Source organism: Poecilia latipinna, unplaced genomic scaffold (assembly GCF_001443285.1).
Source record: "Poecilia latipinna isolate Pla-1442-1.1 unplaced genomic scaffold, P_latipinna-1.0 Scaffold24, whole genome shotgun sequence".
In the NCBI taxonomy this organism is placed as follows: Eukaryota; Metazoa; Chordata; class Actinopteri; order Cyprinodontiformes; family Poeciliidae; genus Poecilia; species Poecilia latipinna.
This window is the reverse complement of record NW_015112640.1, coordinates 372188-395107: the sequence shown is the minus strand read 5'-3', so window position 1 is coordinate 395107 and position 22920 is coordinate 372188. Positions and strand designations below refer to the sequence as shown.

General features: G+C 40.3%; 1 protein-coding gene across 2 annotated transcripts in view; it reads right to left on the bottom strand.

Moving 5' to 3' along the window:
* Positions 1 to 32: 32 nt before the first annotated feature.
* The window catches only part of srgap3 (SLIT-ROBO Rho GTPase activating protein 3), a 69016-nt gene continuing 46128 nt past the window's right edge, over positions 33 to 22920 (bottom strand). Inside the window, exons 5-22 of one of the 2 annotated variants that reach the window (XM_015037120.1) lie at positions 18669 to 18854; positions 17117 to 17245; positions 13163 to 13384; positions 12957 to 13058; positions 12188 to 12385; positions 11895 to 11979; positions 9438 to 9465; positions 8526 to 8628; positions 6851 to 6911; positions 6232 to 6309; positions 5994 to 6128; positions 5367 to 5472; positions 4297 to 4524; positions 4064 to 4137; positions 1771 to 1951; positions 1524 to 1667; positions 1113 to 1431; positions 33 to 791 (exon numbers count right to left, since the gene is read on the bottom strand). In XM_015037120.1, the coding sequence (XP_014892606.1) occupies positions 345 to 791; positions 1113 to 1431; positions 1524 to 1667; positions 1771 to 1951; positions 4064 to 4137; positions 4297 to 4524; positions 5367 to 5472; positions 5994 to 6128; positions 6232 to 6309; positions 6851 to 6911; positions 8526 to 8628; positions 9438 to 9465; positions 11895 to 11979; positions 12188 to 12385; positions 12957 to 13058; positions 13163 to 13384; positions 17117 to 17245; positions 18669 to 18854 (2826 nt within the window). In that variant the 3' untranslated portion in view covers positions 33 to 344. Of the gene's footprint in view, positions 792 to 1112; positions 1432 to 1523; positions 1668 to 1770; positions 1952 to 4063; positions 4138 to 4296; positions 4525 to 5366; positions 5473 to 5993; positions 6129 to 6231; positions 6310 to 6850; positions 6912 to 8010; positions 8042 to 8525; positions 8629 to 9437; positions 9466 to 11894; positions 11980 to 12187; positions 12386 to 12956; positions 13059 to 13162; positions 13385 to 17116; positions 17246 to 18668; positions 18855 to 22920 lie in introns of both variants that reach the window. The other variant, XM_015037128.1, reaches the window with a different exon arrangement.

The window sequence follows — 22920 nt, the reverse complement described above, 5'->3', positions numbered from 1 at the left end:
TATATATATATATATATATATATATATATATATATTTTTTTTTTTTTTTTTTTTTCACTCAAGTATTGCTTCAATGGCCTTCAACAAATCTCTGAAATGAGAGCATGGCCATAGATTTCTGTTGAAGCTGAGGTATAACTGAAGTTTACAGAGTCTTTTACACAGTAGGTCAAGTTTCAAAGAGCTGTACGACATTAAACCCCTACAGCATCGTCTGCTGCTTTGTCACCATGGTAACCCGGAGACTCCTGTGCAGCGAGGACAATACTTTTCTCTGCTTTAAGGAATATTTTCTTGTTTTGATCATCATCTTTTTCTCCCTTTTAGAACAGATTCCACCTCTGCTACATGCCGCCAGTCTTGTCCCCGCCGTCACCTGAAACATTCACATTGGACCCTGAAGCTGAGCTGTTACTGGGAAACAGTTTTTCAGTGGGAGTCACGGCGGGACTGCCAACCCCCGAAGAGCTGGAGCTGCTCGAGCGGTGCTGCGTCGGAGCGGAGCGTGCCGGTCTCATGGCCGGCGGGCGCAGCTGGGCCCCGGCCAGCCGGGCGGACAGGGCGGGCTTGAAGGTGGTCATCATCTCAGAGGTGGAGCTGCTGCTGCGCCGCATGGCTGCGTCCGGGTCACGGATCATGATGGTGTGAAGCGGGCTGCCGGGCTCTGAGCTCGCCGGGTTCTTCATTGGCTCCAGGGTGTCCAGGACCACATCGGGGGCCTGCTTCACGGTGTTCTGGCGCTCCAGCTCCCGCAGCTCGTGGAGTGCAGTGCTCATGGTCTTCTCAATGTCCTGAAAAAGAGACAGAGAGAAAATTTGATATTCAAGACGGTTTTAAAGCCCCTTAAAAACAGAAGGACTCTGTTAAGTTTAATTTATGTACTGCAGGTCATATTCACACATTACACTACTTACATTAAAACAACAAAGGTTTACTACAGTGTCCAGAAAAGTATTCATACCCCTTGATTTCTCTTTTTTTAAGAGAGACCCCAGGTGCACGCCATCCTTCCAGATTTTGATTTGTTAAAGTCATGTACAAACACTAATAAGCTACTGAAGATGAAAGTTTGTTGCTATAAGGTAAAAAATGTGTTACTGACAAAGTCTTACCTCAGCCAGAGCCTCGGTCTCCAGTGTTTTGTGGTCCCCCAGGCTGCTGTGGCGGGTGGCCCCTGGCACTGGTCTCAGTGGGTGGCCCTCTGGATATGCCTTCCTGTCTGGATAGTTAATACTGCCTGCACTACCAAAAGTGCCAAGTCGCCGTTTTTCTGGACTTTCCATGCGAGCCTTGCTAATGGATATTTTATGAGGACTGCTGGGACAAGCAGCGGCACGCGGCGGAGTGTCGGGCACTCTGGTCGGGCTGTGGGTCTCCGTTCCGCCGCTACGACGGCGCGGGACTGCAGCGCCGTCTGACCGTAGCCTGACCCTGGAGAGGAGAAGCCAGACAAATCAATTAGAAACACTGCAGCATATTTCAGACCGTTAGAACTTAAAAAGTGGCTTTTATATTTTTGTCACCTCCCCATGACTCCTCCGAAGTTGTAATCTGCCGGCTGCTCACAAGGCGATGGGATGTCATTTTTGGAGGAACCCTCCAGTAACGGTCCACTGCTGGCTTCACTGTCTGCTTTCTGGCTGAGATTATCGGAGAAGGCATCGTCCCTGAAACAGCAGAGTCAGATCTATTCAGTGGACCTTCGTCAACGCCCTGCAAAATCCCTTTTCAAACATAGCCACTGCTAAAACCGATGACATTGTTTCGTACAAGTCTTGCACAACAATATACTGATGGGGGATGAGTCCGTCCACGCCGTTGTGACGACCCTCCCACCAGTCCTCAGAGGCCCTGTGATACAGAAGCAGAGACGCTCCCTTCTTGAAGGACAGCTCCCGGGGACTGCGTCCTGTGTAATCGAACTTGGCAATGGCTTCAATTTGTTCGACCTCTGAAAACACACACGAGCAAAATTACATGAGATATTTTTCAGAAAATGAAGCAACAATATTAGGGAAATACTGGGTTTTTTTTTTTTTTTTTTTTTTTTTTTAAGCCAAGAGGCAAAAATTGGCCTATGTGTACCATTCATAGTTCTGCCCCATTTTGGTTCTTTTCTCTGTTTTCAAACCAATCGTACTCTGTTATCACAGCCAAGAGTCTTCTTGCTGCTCAAGTAGCAATTTATAATTTCAAAATGAAAATCACGGCATGTTCAGGACATCTATTCTTCAAAGTCTTCCATGCAAACAAAGACAAAAACACAACAGATCTATTTTTCTAGTGTGCACTCCTGTCTCCTTTCATGGGGCATGTATGGTCCAGGCTTTATGCTGAGAATCTGGATTATTATAAGGAGGAATCCATGTCGGAGTGAGGTGCATTGACTCTAGTGAAATAGTTACACATTTGTAAAAGCACCGACATTGGTGAGCAATATCCAAGTTTTTCTACACTTCAGTTTGTGTGCAATTTAGTTATCAGACCACAATTACTGAACAAGGGAATTTGCTTTTTTTTTCCACATTTGGGTTCCTTTAATCTAACATATTTGTCTATATTGTTTTACAAACATAAGAAAGTCTGATAAAATTGCACGATTTACTTCATATTGCAGAAAATATGTGTCTATTTTGATGTTATTTTTAATTATTATATGATATAACACTGTTAATTTACCCACAGAGGGAATAATAATCTAAAAAAAGTCCCCTGCAGTGTGTTAAACAGGCCAGCAGGGGTCAGTCAAGGGGAATTGTTCAACAGCAGGTCATATGTGAGCAGGAAAAACAAAATTTAAGAGGAAAACGCCCAGAAAGTTTGATGTTCTTAACCCACCATAGATGGATGTTTGAGCTGCCATTTGAGGCAAAATGGAACAGAGCTATAGTTCAAATGCAACCGAAATTAAAAGACTGAGGCTACCCTCATCACTGCCGGGGATTCGCTCCCAATTAACATGAGCCTGTTTTGCTTTCATGAAAAATGAGCTACTGCCAGAGGACACTAAAAACTGTTATGTATGAAGGGCAACCAGAAAAACTTCGCTTCCTTTTTTCAAGTGAGAACAAGAAAAAAAAAAACTGCATGGGGTCAGCACTTTCTAACACCCTCTCAAAAAAAAAAAAAAAAAAATGGCATCTACAAAGCTGAAATTTTAAGAGACAGCACTGAGGGAGAGATCCCTCGGTGTATAAGCAACACTTTGGCTCCTGTGCCTGGCCCGGTTATGTATTCAAAGCTCAGAGGACGAGCGAGGAAACACTATACAAAGGAGAATGTCCCGAGAGAATCGCTGAATAACACCGAACAAAGAGTCGGCGCAGAGAGGGGGGAGGCACGCGCTCACACACACACAGCAACACAGATCAAAAAGACTACACTGCATGCCAGCACTGTTTACTCAAGTTGCTGTTAGCTTCAAACATCACCTAAGCCTTTTTGCCTTCAGAAGCTGCTGCAGCTCAGACTGCACATACTCAAGAGTGGAAATATAGTCGATGCAACCAGCCTGTCTGCACTTTGAGGTATTTTGAGCCAAAAAGTCTGTAAGGGTGTTCTCTCGTCTAAAATAAATGTGTGTACAGTGCCTCCCGCATTTATTGGCCCCACTGGTAAATATGTGTAAAACACATTATAACAAACTCATCTTTTATTGCAGTAGCAGAGCGTCACATGGGAAGAATCAGTTGTTTTTTTGTTGTTTTTTTGTAGTTTAATTTTTTGTTTTACTATTATTTTCTTTTTGCAAATTTACTAGGGTTAGTCATTTGTTTAACCCTTATTTGCCAAAAAAAATAAAAAATAAAAAGTACAGCACTCAGGATTCTACAGCATTTCACAGGTTTGGAAAAGACAGTGAGAGGAAACTGTGACCATTTTCCCCCTTGGCCTTTTCTCAATGTTTCTTCACTCCACATGTTTTCTACTGGATTTAGGTTGAAGGACTGAGATCAGCTCATTGTATTGTAGAGGCTTTTGTTTCAAATGCCATTAAAACTGAAAGGACTCACATACAATAATGATAATGCTTTGCTATTTAACACCTCAACAGTGTGTTTACCTTCATCACTAGTGTGTGGCTCAGTCCCATTATCAGCTTCATCGATGGTCCCTGGTTCACTGTGGGGACTGTCACTACACAAAGAAATGTGAAGAGAAATTTAATCACTAGTAACACAGCAAAAAACTATTTCCATGCACCAACTGAAATAATAAATCTTGTTCACAAATAGGAGAATAGGAAAATTACTCTAATTTTCAATGGGTTTATCCCCGGGTCACGGCGCCACTCACCAGTACTCTTCCCCGCCTGTCATGCACTTCTCGTAGACCGGCCCGTCCAGCTCACGCTGATTTGGGAAGATGACTTCATGGTTGATGATGATGGTCTTGATGACTTCGTTGACATGCGCCTGACACGCCACGGGGTCCTGGCCGTCCGGGATGGGCATCAGAGTGGGGCCGAAGCAGATGGCTAAATTGTAGGGATCCATCATGTTTTCATCGCTGTACTGGGAAAGACTGAGGAGCAAGAAAGCAGAGGTTGTTGATCCCGCCTGTATGTGGCTGATTCGTGATATTGTTGAAGAGAGCAGCACTTTATTTTTTAAACATATAGCAAGAGAGATTGGAGAGACTAAAAAGCGGTTGAAAAGAATCTGCTGAAAGAAGAAAGAAATGTCTGTAAATTGAGGATAATGTTTTATTTGGAGTTGTTGGGAAAGATCAGAAATTTTCTATGAAAGGAACAGTGATAAAAGATAAACCTTGCAACGGGACTTTGTTTCAAAGGAACACAGTATAACATGCTTTAACATGCCGTGACATTTGCTTTAAAAGCGTTTGCAATCACCCAACATATTGAAATCCACTTATACATCTTCCACTGCAGAGTAACCCTGTTTAACCAAATCTTTCAGTGGAGCAACAGGAAACCATAATCAGTCTTTGCACATTGTTAGCAGGCTAAGTGTGGGCAGAAACAGTGCAGCTGGAATCGCTCCAACAGAGCATAATATAAAGTCAGTGTCTTTGATCTGCAGGCAGCAAGTAAAGGCAGCATTAATAACATCCGTTATTAGAGGAATATTACCCCGCTGCAGACAGATATGAGTTTTCAGATCTGTACATAACTTCTCAAACACATGTGAGATTGCATATCTAGCATATCAAGTCTCCTTCCTTTACTTGCAATCTATTTGGTGTTTGCTCAACACAGAGGAGAATTACATTTGCATGCAAAATAAGGCACAAGATTCAGTGTCGTCTCCTCTGTAGAGATTATGCGAAGCACAGACTCATCATTGCACGCTGTTTGTTACAGAGGAGGAAGTGTGAGTTGAGGTTTAAGGACTAAAACTCACTGATTGAGAAATGCAAAAAGGTATCTCATGACGATTATGACTGTCCGAGGAAGAGTGACGACTATCTGCTGGATGTGATGGGCTCTCTCCGCTTCTGACTCCAGCTCTGAAACAGCAGAAAGTAAAAAAAAAAAAGATGGCAAACATCAATTAAAAATAATTTGACTTTGACATGGCCACTTGCTGAGAAAAAGCACATTGAATGATTTTCCAGAAACATGTAAATACTACAAATGATTATGTTAAAACTATAGAGATTTTTTTTTAGTTCCCAGTTCTTAATTAATTAATTAATTAATTGATTATTATTATTATTTAAATGATCAGCCCTGTCAGTGTAGTCTGGAAATAATCTAAGATCAGAAGTGAATGATGGGATTGGAAATAGAGTATATAAACGTGAATATTTCCCACATATTTTTTCATTTCTTTTTTCATGTTTACCCAGACCTGGAAAATACTTCTGGTAAATGTGTATCAAGCTATTCTTATCAGCCTGGTTGTCTGGTGGTATGATTAGGTCCATGTCGGGCACAGTCTTATTTCTAAGAAAATGTAAGGTGTCAATTTTCCTTTTTTCCATCTTGTGAAAATCCCATCTTGTTTAAGTCTTTTCTGCTGACTCACTGATGGTGGAAATGAAATCCAGGAAACGCTCCTTCGGGAAGAGTGGGTTCTCCAGCCCTCTGAAATACAGCTTCAGCACTCCTGCCACTGAGTTAATATCGTGGTCATTCTGGTCGTCAATCAGTGGGTCCTCACCTAAAAGAGAACAAAATCTGATGAGCCATACTTCGGACTGAATTGGTTTGTCCCATTTAAGTGCTCTGGACATAGAAACTGGGAACGCAGAAGATGGACTCACCTCTTTCAAATGAGTTTTTGATGTCGTTGACTTCCACCTGTGATCCTGGCACGCGAAATATCCCCTGCTGCTGCAACCCTGGGAGAAACCCAAACCAGATTCCACTGATTTATAACTAGGCTGGCTGTCACTATCTTGAAACCACATCGCCAGCTTCATGACAGAGCTTTGGAAACGTATAACACGGGGCAGGAAATGTAATCTAGTCGTAAAGAGAGAGATACGTATTTTTCCAGGCAAGGGCCCCCTCAGTGAGCCGGCAGCATGTGGTTTTAGTTAGAGGCTTCTAATCAGTTTCATTAGGTCCAGATCCAGAGCAGAGGCCTGCAGGCCACAGCAACGAGCTGAAGACAGATGTGAAGGTAGACAGGGAGGAAGTCTAAAGAGGTTAGGGGGGCGGACCGAACCCGACGAAACGATGACCAGTTGGAGACTCAAAACTCTGTGTGTGATCTGTTGTCAAGTTGCAGTCAGCCAGCTGAGAGCTTCAAAGAGCGTGCCAGTCAGTTCTTGTCCGTTGTAAAAGTTAAACAGGAGCACAACGAACTTATTTTATAGTTTCGTTTTACTGCCTTTTTGCTCTGAGGAAACGGCGATAAAAGCACAAAGCGAAACTTACCGTACAGGTTGATGTATCTGACGCAGCTTTCAACAACAAGCGGAATCGGTTGGCCCGAGTCCTGAAGCGTTGTGAGACAAAATATATGCATATAAAAGACACGTTCAATCTTATGAACAATGTAAATAATGATTCTTGTTGCATGTGCAGTGGCGTGCAAAAGCTTTCATTCCCCTTGGCCATCGCAAAGTCGTCCTCAATTGGGAAGCAGAAGTAAGAGGATATGTGGTTTTAATTTGTTTTTACAAATACAAATTTTAAAAGGTGTGGTACACGTAAGCATTCAGCGCACTGAGCCAATACTTGCATCTTATTTGACCCAGAGAGCTTTTTACACATGTTGGCAAACTGCAAACAGAATTTCTTGCATGTTTCTTTCAACAAGGACTTTCTTCTTGCCTCTATTTCAAAAAGGCCAAATGTGTGGAGAGCTAAGCTAAAAGTTATTCTTTTTCACTTCTGGTTAACGCTCTGCTTGCTTGACTTGTTGGATGCTGATGTGTTGGTAGGTTTGCTGGTATCCTCTTTTGTCTTTCAAACAATAGAATGCATGGCGCTTTGTAAGATATTAAAACCTACGTTATTGTTTTATAACCCTACTTTCTCCCTGTGTTCCTTCAAGATTCTGTTTGTTCACTAATGTTCTTTAAATCACAGAGTTCTTTAACAATTAAGTGATTTCTGAGTGTAACTGACTGCATTTAGGAGCACCACAGTAAAGGGGCTAAGTTCAAATGTATGACAGACTGGATGTTTATTTGAAAAGAAATTAGAAAACCTCTTATGGTTTTTTTCTCCCATCTCTATTCGTTCAATCACATCAAATCTGTATAAAATGCATTCAAGTTTTTGGCTGTGGCATAAAAATGTAAGTGAGTTCAAGGGGCATGAGAGGGATATGAAAACTTTGGCAAGCACTGTACCAGAGCCATCTGGCATGCATATCAATCTCTAACTGTGCAATATGTAAATCACAACAAGTAGAACATGTTTTATTAGATAACAGAAGGAAAGCGACAAAAAAAAAAAAAAAAAAACTGAAGTTGTACTAAATATTTTTCAAGTGCAGCACAGCAGAGGAATGTGAGTAAGTACTATAAGTACAGCATTAGTCTGGTGTCCCTTGCAGCCAGAACTACATTCTCTAATAACAGTGATACCTGAATACGAGTTCGGGCATTCCTTCTTCCTCTGGGAAAGAAAGCAGCAAAGCAGAGGAAGAAGAGACACAGAAACCACAGGGTTAGAAGAAAAGCTCAGATTGTTATTGACCCTGCTGCGGGTTAAGGGCGGTTAAACACAGGGATTCACAATGGGACGCTACAGAGTGCAGTCAGGACTGGGTGCAGAAAGGGGACAGAGCAAAGATGCTGTTCTCTCCTGTATCTCAGTCATCACAGGCTGACTGGGTTTAGACAGGAAGCTGAAGACTCTAAATTGTTCTGCAGGGAAATAAAGGGACGATTGATAGCCAGTGTGTCCATATATACCAGCAGGACTATGGAAGGAAGGAGCAATTAGAGGTTAAACCAGGGTGTTATGACCAAAAGGCAGCTGGAAAAGGGAGGAGCGGAAAGCTACATTTTGTGAGAGAATAACAGTGAAGGTTCTGGCTGCGTTCCCTCAGATCCTGCAGGGTTCAGTCATACAACACCACCACCACCACCAGGGGTACCTTGATGAAGGTCTCCATATTGCCGTTAAACAGTTTATGGTTAAACATGGAGCGTGGCCTAGGTTTCCGCATTTTCTGTGGTTTAGGGGGGAGGGTGGGCGGCCTAGGAATAATTGACAAGGGGGACAAAAATACCACAATGTGAAAAGGTAGAAAGCATAATAAAAACATGCAGACATAATTGCTAATCAAAAGCTATAAACATATAAAACTTTCACTTAAATTTGACCTTTAAACTGAAAAAAAAAAATGGCTTAGAAAAATACTTTAAAACAATTACATTACAATTATATAACATTTTAGATATTTTACAGTTGATTCTGTACATTGTGATTAAAAATTAAAACTTCAAATTAGGAAGATAAATAATAAATAAGGTTGTCATATCACTGTTAGAATTATAGGGTTCATACACATTTCCTCATCAAATTTCCAAAAAAATCTCCATTCGATGGATGGATGGATGGATGGATGGATGGATGGATGGATGGATGGATGGATGGATGGATGGATGGATGGATGGATGGAAACACACAAATGGTTTCATAGATGGTATTTCAATTTTGGTAAAAAAAAGGAAAATCTTTTAGGGAAGGGATACAAGGTAAAATGCCTAAAAACAAAATTATTTTTAAAGTAATTAAATAATCACATCTTTGTAGGGACCCAAAGATGTGAAAAATAGTCTTGAATGAGTTGGAACCTTTTATTATTATTATTATTATTATTAATTGAGTCAAATCCAGAAAAAAAAAAAAAAAAATTAAATGTGAAAAAATATCACAAGCAAAAAAAGAAAAAAAGACAGTAAATTAAACATTTTGAGAAAAAAAAATGGTTTAAACCTCTTGTTTTTGTACAGGAGCACAGCAGTTCACAGCAGTAAAGCTGAGACTGGGACCAACATCTTACCTCGTCGTTCCACACTCGGCTCTTTCCCCTGAGGAAGAAACAAAGGAGGAACTTGTCATATTCTTGTGTCTTTATGTTACACATTATGCAGAGTCCAATCAGTGTCCTGTCCCACTAACGGATTTCAAAACAGACAGAATCACCGCTGAAGACAAGATAAATAGAGCTGCGCTAACACCATCCAAGGGACAAAGCCGGTAAACAGTCGTCGGGCCCCAGGGGACAAAAGAGGCCCCCCTAAAACGGTCTCTGACGAAACAGGGGTGGCTGCAGTGTGTGCAGGCTGTGGAGGGAGGGGTCCATCTGCGGTGACATTGAATCATGTCTGTACTGCTTCACCGAGCCTTTTGTTGTGGCTTTCCAGCAGCACAGGCACAGATTGATTCCCCACAAATAACCTCGCTTCATTCATTTGACAAAAGATTCGAACAGAAATGTGTTTTAGAAGTGAGGAGAACATTATGACACCCCACCCCTCATAGCTGCTGGGGACTCCCTTTAGGCAAAACAACTTCTGTGAGATGGTTCTTGTTGCGTTACACCAGCATCTGACATCAGTCTGAGAAAAGTCTGATCCTCATTTCAGCCATGAGACGTTTCAGTGGTTCCTTACTTTCAAGTCGACCGACATTTTAGAAGGATAAAGGTCTGGACTTGCCCCAGGACTTTTCATTTCAGATCAAAATGAAGCGAAACCGGACCTTTCAACATGACGATGACATAAAACAGCATCAAATCTATCAAAGAGTAGCAGAGAGAATTAAACTACGTTTCAGCTTCAACTGTTTTACAGGCGGTTTTATATTTTATTCAAGCTCCCTGTGATATGCGGTAGATTTCCATGTTGTTTGGAGAGACTCAAATATTATTGAGTCTCTCCACCTCCATGCTTCACTGTGAGGTTCTTCTCCTGGATTTCTGCAGTCGGTCTAAGCCAAGCATGTTTCCTGTTATCTATCCTGGTGTCTTGATGATTCAACTTTAGACTCCTCTCTCCAAATAACGTTAATTCAGAAGTCCTGGTCTTTGCCCATGTTCCAAGTGGCACTTTTTTTTTTTTCTTAGAGAGCAAAGGTTTCCCTCTCATTTAACTCACATTAAACTTAAACCTGATGCTTTTCTAATCAAGAGCCTGCTGACATTTTACCATTTTTGGAGACTTATTTTAGCATCGTAAGGTCTGCTTTCAACACGAACGTGTCTGAAATGCCTTCAAAACTTTAAACTTCCACACACAAAAAAATCCACGAAGAGAAAGCCGTCTCTACTTTTAAACAGCTCACCTCAAAATTAAAGACCTGTTCAAGCGTTAGAAATAGTAATCAACTTTTGACAAGACAAAAACAGACGCTGAATGACCACTTGCGAAACTTAGGTCGAGATAAATACACACATATATATTTAGGAACAGAACCACTCGGTGCCAGACCTTGATATTATGTTTTTATTAACACACACAGCAAGATGTAAACGCCATGTGGCACTAACCAGTTTCATCCCGTTCCCTCTGTCATCCTGACACCACCCACGCACAATCACAAACACCCTGTTCTGAGCGCGAGGCGGCCAGCTAATGAGCACGACTCGACCGTGATTTATCGACTAAATAATTAAACATGGGTGGTACCTTTTTGGGCACCATATGGTCTGCTCCTGCACTCTCTCAGCTGCTCCACTGTGGACACTTGACCACAGAATAAAGTGTTTATGAGTGTAAAAGAGACTATGATATTTTGCTAGCATGGAACCAACCAACGGGCAATTTGAGGTCATAAATGAACAGGTCCTGAGTGTGAAACACATGAGAAATATGTGTGAGTTCGTGTGAGCAATTCGAGATCTCAGCTGGTCATTTTCGTATTAGGCGCACCCCTGATGGAGGAGCAGCTGCAGAAACGGGCCCCCAGTTTGATCCGGCTGATTGATTGGGTGTAAAGCTGTTCATCACGACTGAGGTGACAAGGAGGCCCCGGGGGAAATAGGTGGAGCCAAGGTAATCTCTTCGCCTTACAGCCTGGAAATGGAAACCCTCGCAGTGACTAGCGAGTATATTCACTAAACGGATAACACTCTAACCAGCAGAGATAGCACAACGAGGAATGAACACCTCAAGGTAAGTGTGGTCTGTTTCCTGAGTGACATAAGTCCCTTTGAAACTCACTTCTCTTTTCTGTTCCCTGCTGCCTTTCAAAGAATGTCTTTTGTGGAAATGCAAGCAAACAAGTTGATTGGCCTCCATGTTAACGAAGAGTAGAAAGACCTCAGATGAATCAGCATAATCTCACAGCAAAAACCTGAATATATTTATGCAGTGGAGAAAAACCCTTGTTTTTAAAATTAATGTGGGTATAATTATATGTACCCCTCAATGAATGTAACCAAAATGTTTTTTATCTTTTTTTTTTAAATAAATAAATAAATAAACAAACAAGTTTGATAAATAAAAAGTCTATTTACCTTCTCCCAGCGTCTGCTTCAGTAAGTCATGCTTCGCCTGCAGTTTGATGATGAGGTTACTGCCATTCAGGTACTCCTTAAATTTCTAGGAGGGGAGAGACGGAAGCGAAATGAGTTAAAGGAGTCAAACGGAGTTAATCTATCATAAAAGTTAAACAGTTCAGGATCAAAGAAACGGCAGAAATGTCATTTATTGCAGCTCCAAGTCTATTTTCAGAGCATGTGGAAGAGCAGAGTGACGCTCACAGCGGGCCGACGCTCATTAGGAAGCAGACGGGTCGACACAGACTCACCGAAAAGTAGAAGGTTTCGGTCTCTTGCTGGTTTGACCTCCTCTTGGCTATGTTGAGCTTGCTCATGTACGACTCAGAGGCCACAGACTTGATGGACTCAGTGGAGCGGCTGTGCTGAAAGGCATCTGACACGTCAAAGTCCTCCACTGTCAGCATGTCCTGGAGCGTTTGCATGGTTGCATCCAAGGTCTTCCTCACCTGGATACCAGCAGAGTGTGGGAAGGAGTGAAGATAACAAAATGTCTTTTGGTTTTTTTTTTTTGTTTGTTTTTTTAAATCAGCGGTTCAAGTAACTGTTTTGAATTCTGATTTGATGATAACAAATCAGCCTAGAGTGACCTGAATTAGATAGATTAGAACATAATCAAGGCATAAATTGAGAGCATCCTGCAGGCCCATATTAGACTCTGATGAACCACAATGTTTTTGACATGACGAAGAGGCTTTTTGATTAATAAATGTCGTTCCCAGTAATGGCGCGGCTGTTCAATTTTCTCTGTTAATACAACACGAGAAGATGAGGCTCCAGAGTCATTAGCACCTCTGTTTACATCGGTCTGCTCTTTATAAAAGAAAACCTTGGCTTCTTGACAAAACAGCCAGTCTCAGGGACATATAGGGCTCGACTCCTGCAGAGCTGAGGGAACTGGGGAGTAATTGCAAAGAGAACAGATGGCGATGTAGATATTCTGCTTGGTGTTTTACCCTTCAGCGGTGTGACAGCCTAGGGAAAATGAGAAGCATTCAGACAAATCTCATAAATCCTTACTTCTTCGTTCTCGATCTTCAGTGTTGCTAACCGAGACTGCAGCTGGTGGTAGCGCATCAGGAGCTCAGTTTGCACCGGCTGTTGGGCGCTGACCTGGCACACCTGAGGAGGACAAACAGGTTGGGTTACACAGAACAACCTGAAGTGTTCAGAGTTACCTTAGAAAAAGCCAGATCCAGGGAATGAAAGCGTTTACATCCTCTCACCTCATCCCCCATGTGCGGCAGGTATTCAAAGCGCATCGGGGGACAGAACACCTGGTTATGCATATCCATGATCTTGTGCTTATCGCTGCGAGAGTCCAGGTTGTCCACCGCATTCTCAATGATATCCAGTCCCTCGTGGCGCGACGTCTCCAGGTTGTACTCTGCCGACAAGTATGTCCTGAAGGTGCGCGCCAAGCTGGCATGGTAGCCAAGATCACAGCACTTTGAAAGAAAAAATATAAAGGACAAATGGCAATAAAAATTACAATTAGCCATCTTTAAGAGGGACTGCAAAGGAATAGCTTCTTAGCAGAGTTTCAACAACGTGAGAAGTTAAAATGATGTGTCTTCAGCTTGTTTAGGTGTTTAGGCAGGAACAGATTGGTGACTGTAATGATATATGCAGTTACATTCTCAAAAGCACTAGGATTTTCTGTTGTAAGGATTCTTAAGGTTTATTGCAATGAACTGCGTTATTCCCATAAGAACAGAATAAAACAAAGTCATAATGTTGTGTGTATATAGCAGATATTTAAACACTTCTATTCTGTTTAGACAAAAATGATTTAGAACCATGTACTTTTTTCCGAAACTGTAATATTTTAATCACACAATGATAATCTCATAATGCAAAAATACATTAAAGGCTTCCTCCCTATGACAGCATAGAAAGCCCTTGTGCAGTGCTGTACATTACTCAGAGCACCTCAGAGTGTATGTTCGAGCCCCTTTAATTGACTAAATGCCTAATCATGCCCTGCTACATGGTAATGCTTAAAAATAGAAGAATTACAGGAGCTGGCACTGCGCTACACGAGGGATAATTACAGAGTCTTATCACACAGAGCTGTATGAAGTAACCTAATTAGGCAGAGGATGCTACTGACGACGGTTAAAGGGAGCTAGGGGCAGCTGACAGCACTGTAAATCACCAAGTAAACACTCTTTAAAACTCTTTAGCGCTGAGGAAGTTGTCTCGCCCCCTTCTGCACAAGCATCATTTCGACTCTCTGTCAAGTCGACTCAGTAGACCCAACTCTAAGGGGAGTAAATTGGCCGTTTTTCTTAAAACAAGCAAACACACTGAGAATGTGTGCATACAAATCCAGAAGCAGCTGGGAGCAGAAGACGACTGAGGAAGCTTAAACACCGTGGAACATTCGAGCCGCATTTAGTTGTGTCTGCGGTCTTTAAGTTGAATGAATTTAGCGGGTTTTAGATTTTGAACCTAAAATGTATGAGTTTGCGAAAGATAAATTCAGTTGTGTTAACTTGTTATTAATTTTGTCAAACCTCCAAGAGTTGAATAAACTAGAGTTTCTAGGTTAGCAAATAAGAAAAAGGCAATTTTTGTGTCCTGAGATGGGAGTGCATTACGTTGATCTGACTCTTGACTTTTATTAAGGCAAATGTTTATTTTAATCCAATTTTCAGTTTGGAAAAGCTTGAGGACAACGTCCTGTTCACACTAAATGAGCCGAATTCATTGTGATGTTAAATAAAATTCATTATCAGATCACAAATGTTGTTTGTGTATTTTGAAACAAGAATTTTGAAACAAGAATTTAAGTAAAATAAGTACTTATTTTAGCTTGATAATGTGAGTAAAAAATAACACAGAAATGTGTAAACTTTAACTAGGGGGAGGGCAGTTTTTTTTTTTTTTTTCCTTTCATATTGTGAAATGATTATTTGGTTTAAATTGCAACACTAAGTTAAAACTCACAATTCAAGATTAATGAGCTAAAAACTTGCTTCTTGTTGTTAAATCAACTTCATGAACTTTAATTTACGAGTTAAAGCAAAATCAAATTTCTTTGACTGAAATTGCATTTTCAATGCAGCAGGTCGACTTTCATTTTCAAGTTAAACCACCTTCAAATGTCTTACAGTGAATCCAAGCCCTGTCGGTGTCTCTCGTTCTCATCACTGTTTTACATGCAAAGCAATTTAAGCTCGTTTGATTTACAACATTAATTTTCAAGATATTCTGATACCCACATCTGCTACTCATCAGCTGAATTTGAACAACCTATATTTCCTGTAAGAAAATGTTGCCTCCATGAGGTAAATAACCAAGTCCAAGTGAACAATGTCTGAGATATGACAAACAATGCATTTTTTTTTCTCACTTACTGTGGTGGAAAGATAAGTGAGGATTAGTTTAAATAGATGCACTTCACCAGGATTTGCAATGTCATGGACCATTTAGTGTTCAGAAACCAGATCCACAGCAGCAGCCACACAATGAGGCAAAAGGGCAAACGCTCTCAAAATGTTCATCTATCATCTTTAGATTATTAAGTGACTGCAAATAGCTTCCTGCAAGTTTTTTTTAATAAGATGTGCTCACTGAAACATGACAAACTAAACTGATTGGACTGTAAGCTGACTTGAAATATGAGGAGCTGCAGTACTGGGAAAAATATTTCACCTGACTGAAATTTCAATTTTTTTTTTGTTGCACATAAATGTTTAAAATAATGAGACAAATGTCAGCGTCAGGCAAAGATGTACCAGTGTAACCACAAAAAGAAGAGCTCAAATGACGTGGTTAATCAGTGATGATATGCAGAGGGGCAGTTCTACTTTCAACGCAGGCCAACGTTGTTTTAGATGGATTTCTTACTTTGAAGACTAATTTTTTTTCTTTTTTGTTGTTCTGGTTGTCTTTGTCTGATTAAAAAGAAATTGTTTTACAGTGTGAAATAGTTTAGTGTGACAAAAAAGTAAAAACTGAAACGTTTGCAGAACTGTATGCAAAAATTATATGTGGAAAAACAAAAACAACCTTTCTACAATATATCATATCATCATATCATAGTTTTAAATGAATAAACTGCCACATAACATCAAATCAAAGCCCATATATCATAGTTTAAAATTTTCCTTATCAGATGTAATCCCAGACTCTTTACATTGATCAGCTTTACGTCTGCTTGTTTTTTTTTTCATTTCTGCAAAACCAATATTTTCTTTTTACTCAAGGAAAGAGTTCATCAAGAACCCTTTTCAGTTTTCATCTTCCATTTTCTTTTCCAGTCAGATCTCCAAAACATAATCGCGTTGAAACACACATTTTATTGAAGCAATCAACAGCAAAATTTGTTTAAACAAATTATCCATTGTAATAAGTACCGCATAACAGAACAAAGTGGCAGACAATAAACAGTTTCACTCACTTCCTTATGACTGTGGTGAAACAAATTAAGACTGTGGCAAAAGGCCACAAACTCTGTAATTGAAGGGGAAACTTTGATAAGTAATGGAATTAATGAATCAATTTTGCACCTCACTGCAAAAAGGTGCACTGTGTGCAAAGACAAAGTAAGAATGTGTTCATTAAAAAGGAATGTGTTTATTTTTCAATTCCCATTAATGTTCCTCTGGTCCCTCAGCGCCGAGCAACCGGAGCCAATCAGACGAACAGTTTCAAGCATGAGCTGAGCGGCCATTTTAAACACTGGTGAAGAGTTTATTACAGCGCTGTTACCTTACGGTTAAGACACCTCTGCATCAAAACTGCCTCTGAATCATTTGTATGTCCCTGAATTTTACTCTGCAAGAACTCCTAGAAGCAACTAATGAACAACAACATGACAGACAGACAGAACAAATAACATTTTGTCGACACCGACGAAGCCTCATTAATCTATCAGTGAGAAACACGCTTACACACCACTGTCGAAGTAGAACAAATGCATTGTGTCAACTGTCGACAGCCACCGAAAGTTAGTGTCAAGGATTGTTACGCAGCAATTAATATTGAAGAAATGGCAGCATCTTCGTTTACCGAGGCCAGCAGAGCAGCTTGGAAAAAACAAACAGCAAACAGGCTGAGAGGGAATGAGACATGAGAGCAGATGGCGAGAAAAGTGACAGTGCTGCAGAGAAAAATCAACACCAGAGGTCCTGGCTGAGAGAGACAAACACATGCTCGGAGCGCATACTTACATCAATCATGTCGGAGACGTCGTGGATGTAATATTTTGCCACCACCGCATTGGTTGCTGCCAGGTTCAACAAATAGTCATTCCTGGCTTTTGTGCATTTCAGCTTATTCTCTGAGTACTTGGCTTGCCTCTGAGGAGGACAGAAGAGAAACAAGAGGGGCAGGTGAATGGAAAGTGCAGCTAAGTTGAGCCATGGAGGAGTCTTCCTGTACACCAAGGAAACAGTGGCCTCTGGATGAACAGACAGGTAGCGATGGCCTAGAAATTTTGAAGGAAGGCTAAAAAAAATCTGCCTCCAGACAGTATTATGTTTGGGGAAAACCGAGCTGGATTTGTATTTTGTTAATATTATTCCTCTCTACAGGTTTCCCACTGAAGGGATCCCTGTGGTTGCACCGAACCGGTAAAGGAACTTGGCTTGGCAACTTATCACAGTTGTCAATTTTAAATATTACTGAACAGCTTTATAAATCCCTGCATGACAGAAGTGTTGACATTTTGAGATTTGCTTTCTAGAATTTCACTGAATGCTAACCTGAAATAGCAATGGGAAACTTTATCTCGCAACAGAGCTGCACAACTGTGTGGCTCAAACAATGCATCGTTTTCCTCTGTTCTACTTTGTGCTGCTCCATCACCTAAAATCTTAATAAAACACCTTGATATTTGAGGATGCAATGTGGCTAAAAGTGGGGTGTTTTTTTTTTTTCATGGCACTCTAGCTGAATATTTATCAAGTATATTTGTTTACCAACTGATTGGATTTTCAGTGCTTTAATTGTTTGGCAGATTAAAGTTACGCACTTCTCAAGCAAATCAGAAAAAAGAAAAAAGCCTCGTCTTCTTTATTGGTTTTGTACATTTCCTGATTCACTCGAGTTTTCTATTTCCAATTTCAAAAAGCTATTGTGCACACAGAAGGAAGGAAAAAATGAGTAACTCTCTTCCTTCCTTTGCATTCAACCCACTTCCATGCAGAGTAATAAGAGACGGGCTTGGAGTCGAGAGACAAAAAAAAAAAAAAAAGATGAATCCTCATTGCGACTCTGTGTTATAAATAGTCTGGAGCCTCCAGAGCAGGTGGAGTCACTGAAGTTCACAGGCTAAGGAGAAGTTTTGATTTCCTGCTCCTCAGAGATAATAGGAGTTTCTCTATTTGCATAAAGAAATTCAGGAGTAAGCTCAGAATATAAAACGCCTGGTTGCGTCTGAAGGACAGAAGGCTCAAGAGAACAAGAGCCCGGCAAGTCTGGCAGAGAAAGCGGAAATCTGCATAAGCTGGAGAGGGAGTTGGGTTATTGGTGGGTTCGGATCTGGCTGAAGACCTCAGACTGCTCCTACGACTGTCTGATGTTAAATTGCTTCCTCTCGCTGCAAGACTTTTTCTCTCCAAATTTTCCAGCTCAAACTATAAACATTTAAAATTGATGAGGCTTTCCTCAAGGGTTTCTCAAGCCGAAGTCCTGAGTGGAGAGTTTAAAAATGTATATAGCACACATGGATCCAGTGCAAGGGATAATTACACAACACTCTCCTTCTTCTTCCTCTCCTACCTTTTCTTTCATCTTCTCAATCTTCCTGGCGGAGCTGCGCCGCGGCTGGCGGTCTTCGTGGCGCAGGAGGTTGACGTTAAGATCTCCGGACTTGCTGAACTGCTTTTCCTCCTGCTTTTCTGCATCTTTCAGCTTGCTCTCAGCGCTGATGCTCTCTGTGTGGTACATGTGGTACGTCTTCATCACCTGGAGGCAGACAGAAAAAGACATTCTTCCAGTCCAGATGATCGTCCGCTCTCAAGTAAGAGACTGACTGTTGAAAATGACTCCACAATTCACCATTTCACAAAAAATAAAATAAAATAAATAAAAAACATGTATGTAAATACTTAGTGGTTGTGTGCCACTAAGTATCTTGAATTCAGATTGCACTAATCTAAGTATTTTAATCACCTTTTCAAGTTTTGTTTGGTTTTGCTGCCCAAATTCAGTTAAAACTCGCCAAAAACTGAGATCTTCAGTAGAGAAAAAACACAGAATGATGAATAAAATGCTTCTCTTACAAAGTTGTTTATGTTTTTAGATGAATCAAGAAATGTAGAATTGAAAAGTTTTTCAGCAATATTTGCCAACAGCCTGAGAAAAAGGGCCGTCTTGTATTTTTCGCTCGCGGGTGGAATATGTTGGGACCATTGCACACAAACTAACACAAGCTGACGTGGATTAATACATGTCACTCGAGCATTAAAACCGAAATTCACAACACACCAATATGTGCCTGTCCTCATTTACACATGAGCCACACTTGTGCAATGAATTGCAACAGTGTTATTGTTGGTTTGAAGCCTCCTTATCTTAGCCTGCGGCATGAATAAGAAAAATAAATAAATCTTTAAAGGAAATATCATCTCTGTTCCAGAGTTCATGGTTTTGAGAGTCTACTTTGATTTTTGCCTTCTCGTTGATGCCTGGTGGATCCGTTTGAGACGTCAATATCCCAGAAAACACAGATGACTCAACCGGAGGATTATTTAATTGGATACAGGGTTGTTTACAGTTTTGTCCCACTTGTCAAATCTCCAATTTACCACCTCACCCCCAGCTCTTTTCTCACTTTTTGTAAGTGCTGATGTTGTTTTACATGTTTTCTACAATCATTTTGTTACTTTGATCTCTTCTAACACAAAATATACCTCTTCCTCAAGACTTAAAAAAGAAAAATCATCACTAGACTAGACAGAAGTGCCCTTAATACGTCTTAACCTGTCCCAGATGCTTCTGGAGAGACTCTCCTCTTCAATCTTTAAGCCTCATGAAGGAAAGTCCAGATGTGAGAGAGGCATCTTCCATCAGCTCAAGTGGACACAATTTACTATGAACACCTCAAGATGTTTCACAGTCAATATAAACAATCATCTAACAGCTGGATACCTTTCATCTGGAAGCTGCAGATACGTTTTTTTTTTGTTGTTTTTTTTGTTGGGTTACACAACTGTAATTTACCACTACTTCCTCTTTCATGTCAGTTGTGTATGAAAATGCAGCTTAAGGTCGATGACACTTCAGCACCGAGTTTTTACACATCCGATCAGTCAAGATACATGATGTGATCTCAGTCAAAGCCAGACTGCGACTGATTTATTGGTAAGTCCAAAAGGTTTTCCAGTTAAGCATTGGCAAACATGTGCACTGCCAAAGGACTTTATGCAGTTGCATAACAACAACCTAAAAATGATGTTACTTAAGCCGATGTTATGCTAAGTCATAATAATTCAGGTGTAATAACCAAACAATTGAAACTGAAGAAATTATGTAAAACAATTTTTTGCAGAATACAATTTATTAAAAGAGCTTTTTCCTTGGTGAAGAAAAAAATTGGACAGGGGTGTCCAATTTTTTTCTTCACCAAGGAAAATATTATCTTTCACAGAAAATGGTGAATATTACATACAGGTTTATCAGAGCAGCCACATATTTTTCTAACACTTTGCACAACATTTTGAGCGATATACATTGCTGTTGTAAGTTTGATTACGGTAACTTTTTCTAAAATTTGTTAAACCTCCAGTTGTCACTGAGTCTCTTATCTACAACACCCGCAGCAGTAAGACTGAGTAATTTGCAGCAATGTTTTTGCTTTAGCTGTCTCTACAAAAAGTGTGTGTGTGCTTGAGTCCTGTGACAACAGCCAAGGGCTACCTAGTCTCTAAGCTGTGATTTAAAAGACGGTGAAATAAAAGGCTGAAGATTTTCTTCATGTGCAAAGATTTTTTTCTTAAGCTAAAGCAAAAGCCAAAGTGGATCTTCTAAAACATGCATTGCCCAGATTGGATAAAGTCACTAAATGTTAGGATATAATAATAACAACAACAACAAAACTATTAAAACTCTCTCTATAGATATAAAGGGCAATACAAAAGAGGACAAAATACTTTATTCAGAACCGCTTCAATACATCCACCATAGAAATTCATAGCCTGGTTAAAAATATGTTTTACTACAACATCTTATCTTCAAGTCATCTGCTGCAATTACATCACTATCCCTGCATAATGAGGTGTAAAAAGCTGCGGTAGAATGATGACCTAACCTGGGAATATGCTGCCTCTCACCTAATGGAGACTTAACGTTCATAACTTGGAAATAAACGACATACTGTTAATTAATACACTGCAGTAAAAATATGCCTGCCTCCCTACACAGCTCATTTGTTTCTACCCGTTTTTGCCTTTTGACAATCTCAGAAGTTTGAGATTGTCAAACTAATTTTAGTATCAGATAACCAGAGTTAATTAAATAAACAATTTCGAAACGAAGGTTTTATTTATTAATGGTTAGGGTTGGTATGTACGTCTGTATGTACAGCAGCTCCGGGTTTCCCTCAGTGTATTATAAGCCTGGCGGGCCACCAGGCAAAGCGATGTTTGTTTATTTAAGTTTTTTAAAAATGTTTGCATTTTTAAGACTCTGTAGTTGGTGTTCAGATATGAATTTTCCAAAGTCCCTGTAACACATAATTATCAAGTGACATTTTCAAATTTCCTGTCAATTTTAAACATTTTTAACTCAAAAACACAGCGCACCGCTGGATGTCATTGCTCAGTCCAAACCACCAGGCTTATCTAAGGGAAACCTTGGCAGCTTTAACACTTCTTAAAATTGTCTTCAGTGCAATCATTATAAATGATGTGTCTGTTCAATAATGGTAAAAAAAATCTCTATAAAAGTTGGACCAGTTCATGGAAGCAGACTGCATAAAACAATCTGCCTAACAGGCCTACCAGTTTCACCAAATTCACAGAAAATAAATGAAGCTCAGTGTAGCTTTACTGGACTGAAACAGAAACAATGAATGAGGAACATCACAAACCAAAAGAGTAAAGCTACATCAAAACCTGACGCTGCTGTTGTTGACAAAAGAACACCTGTATGTGAGACAGACGTGCAGATATGAGACACAAGGTGGCGGATCCGAGAGATAAGAGGAGCTGAGTCTTTATTGATCCCAGGAGGAAATGTTGTCGGCACGGCAGGATATTAATTCAGGTAGAAACCAGGAGAGCAATATTTCTCTGATCTCTGCTGATGACACCAGCAATAGGAAGTGCTGACTCATGACTTTCCCTCATTTTCTCAACTCAGAGCCAGTGCTAATATCAAGTTCAATGTTTCTTTTACTTCAGAGAAAAGTAAACAGCCACTGGGGTCGACATGTACATTACAGAAAGCCAATTCTCAAGGGTTTTTTTTCCAGTTTTATGATGCAAAGCATTAAGAGATACACGGATATTATAAAATAGAATAATGGATTAAGAAGTTCTTTGGAATGTAATTTGTTCAGCTAAATGGACTTCAGAGAAGTAAAGTGTGCAGACAAAATGAAGAACATGACCCAAAAACTTGGAAATACTTAACAACTCTGACTGAGAGTTTGACAAAAATGAAAAGACAGAAGACCATAAGCACAATCCCTTTGCACCAAGTGTAAAAAATGAAAAAAAAAAAAAAAAGTTTTAAAAAGTAGTTTGTGCAAAATGTCCTGGCTTCTGCACGGAAACAATTCATTTCAACGACAGACAGAGTTTGTTGATGTAGCGTTTCTTTCTCCATCTGAGCTGCAAAGTTTTACGTAACTCCCACAAAGTGTGTGTCACAATTAAAAGGAATGAGGCTCCATGAGGATGCTTAATTTTCTGCCAGATCTTAGCAGAGGCCAAGTAGATCTTTATAAGAGGGGCCGTCTGAGTTTTATTACACTTTCTGAAGGAGGAAAATGGAGAAGGTAAATCCGTAATTAAAATAAATATATATA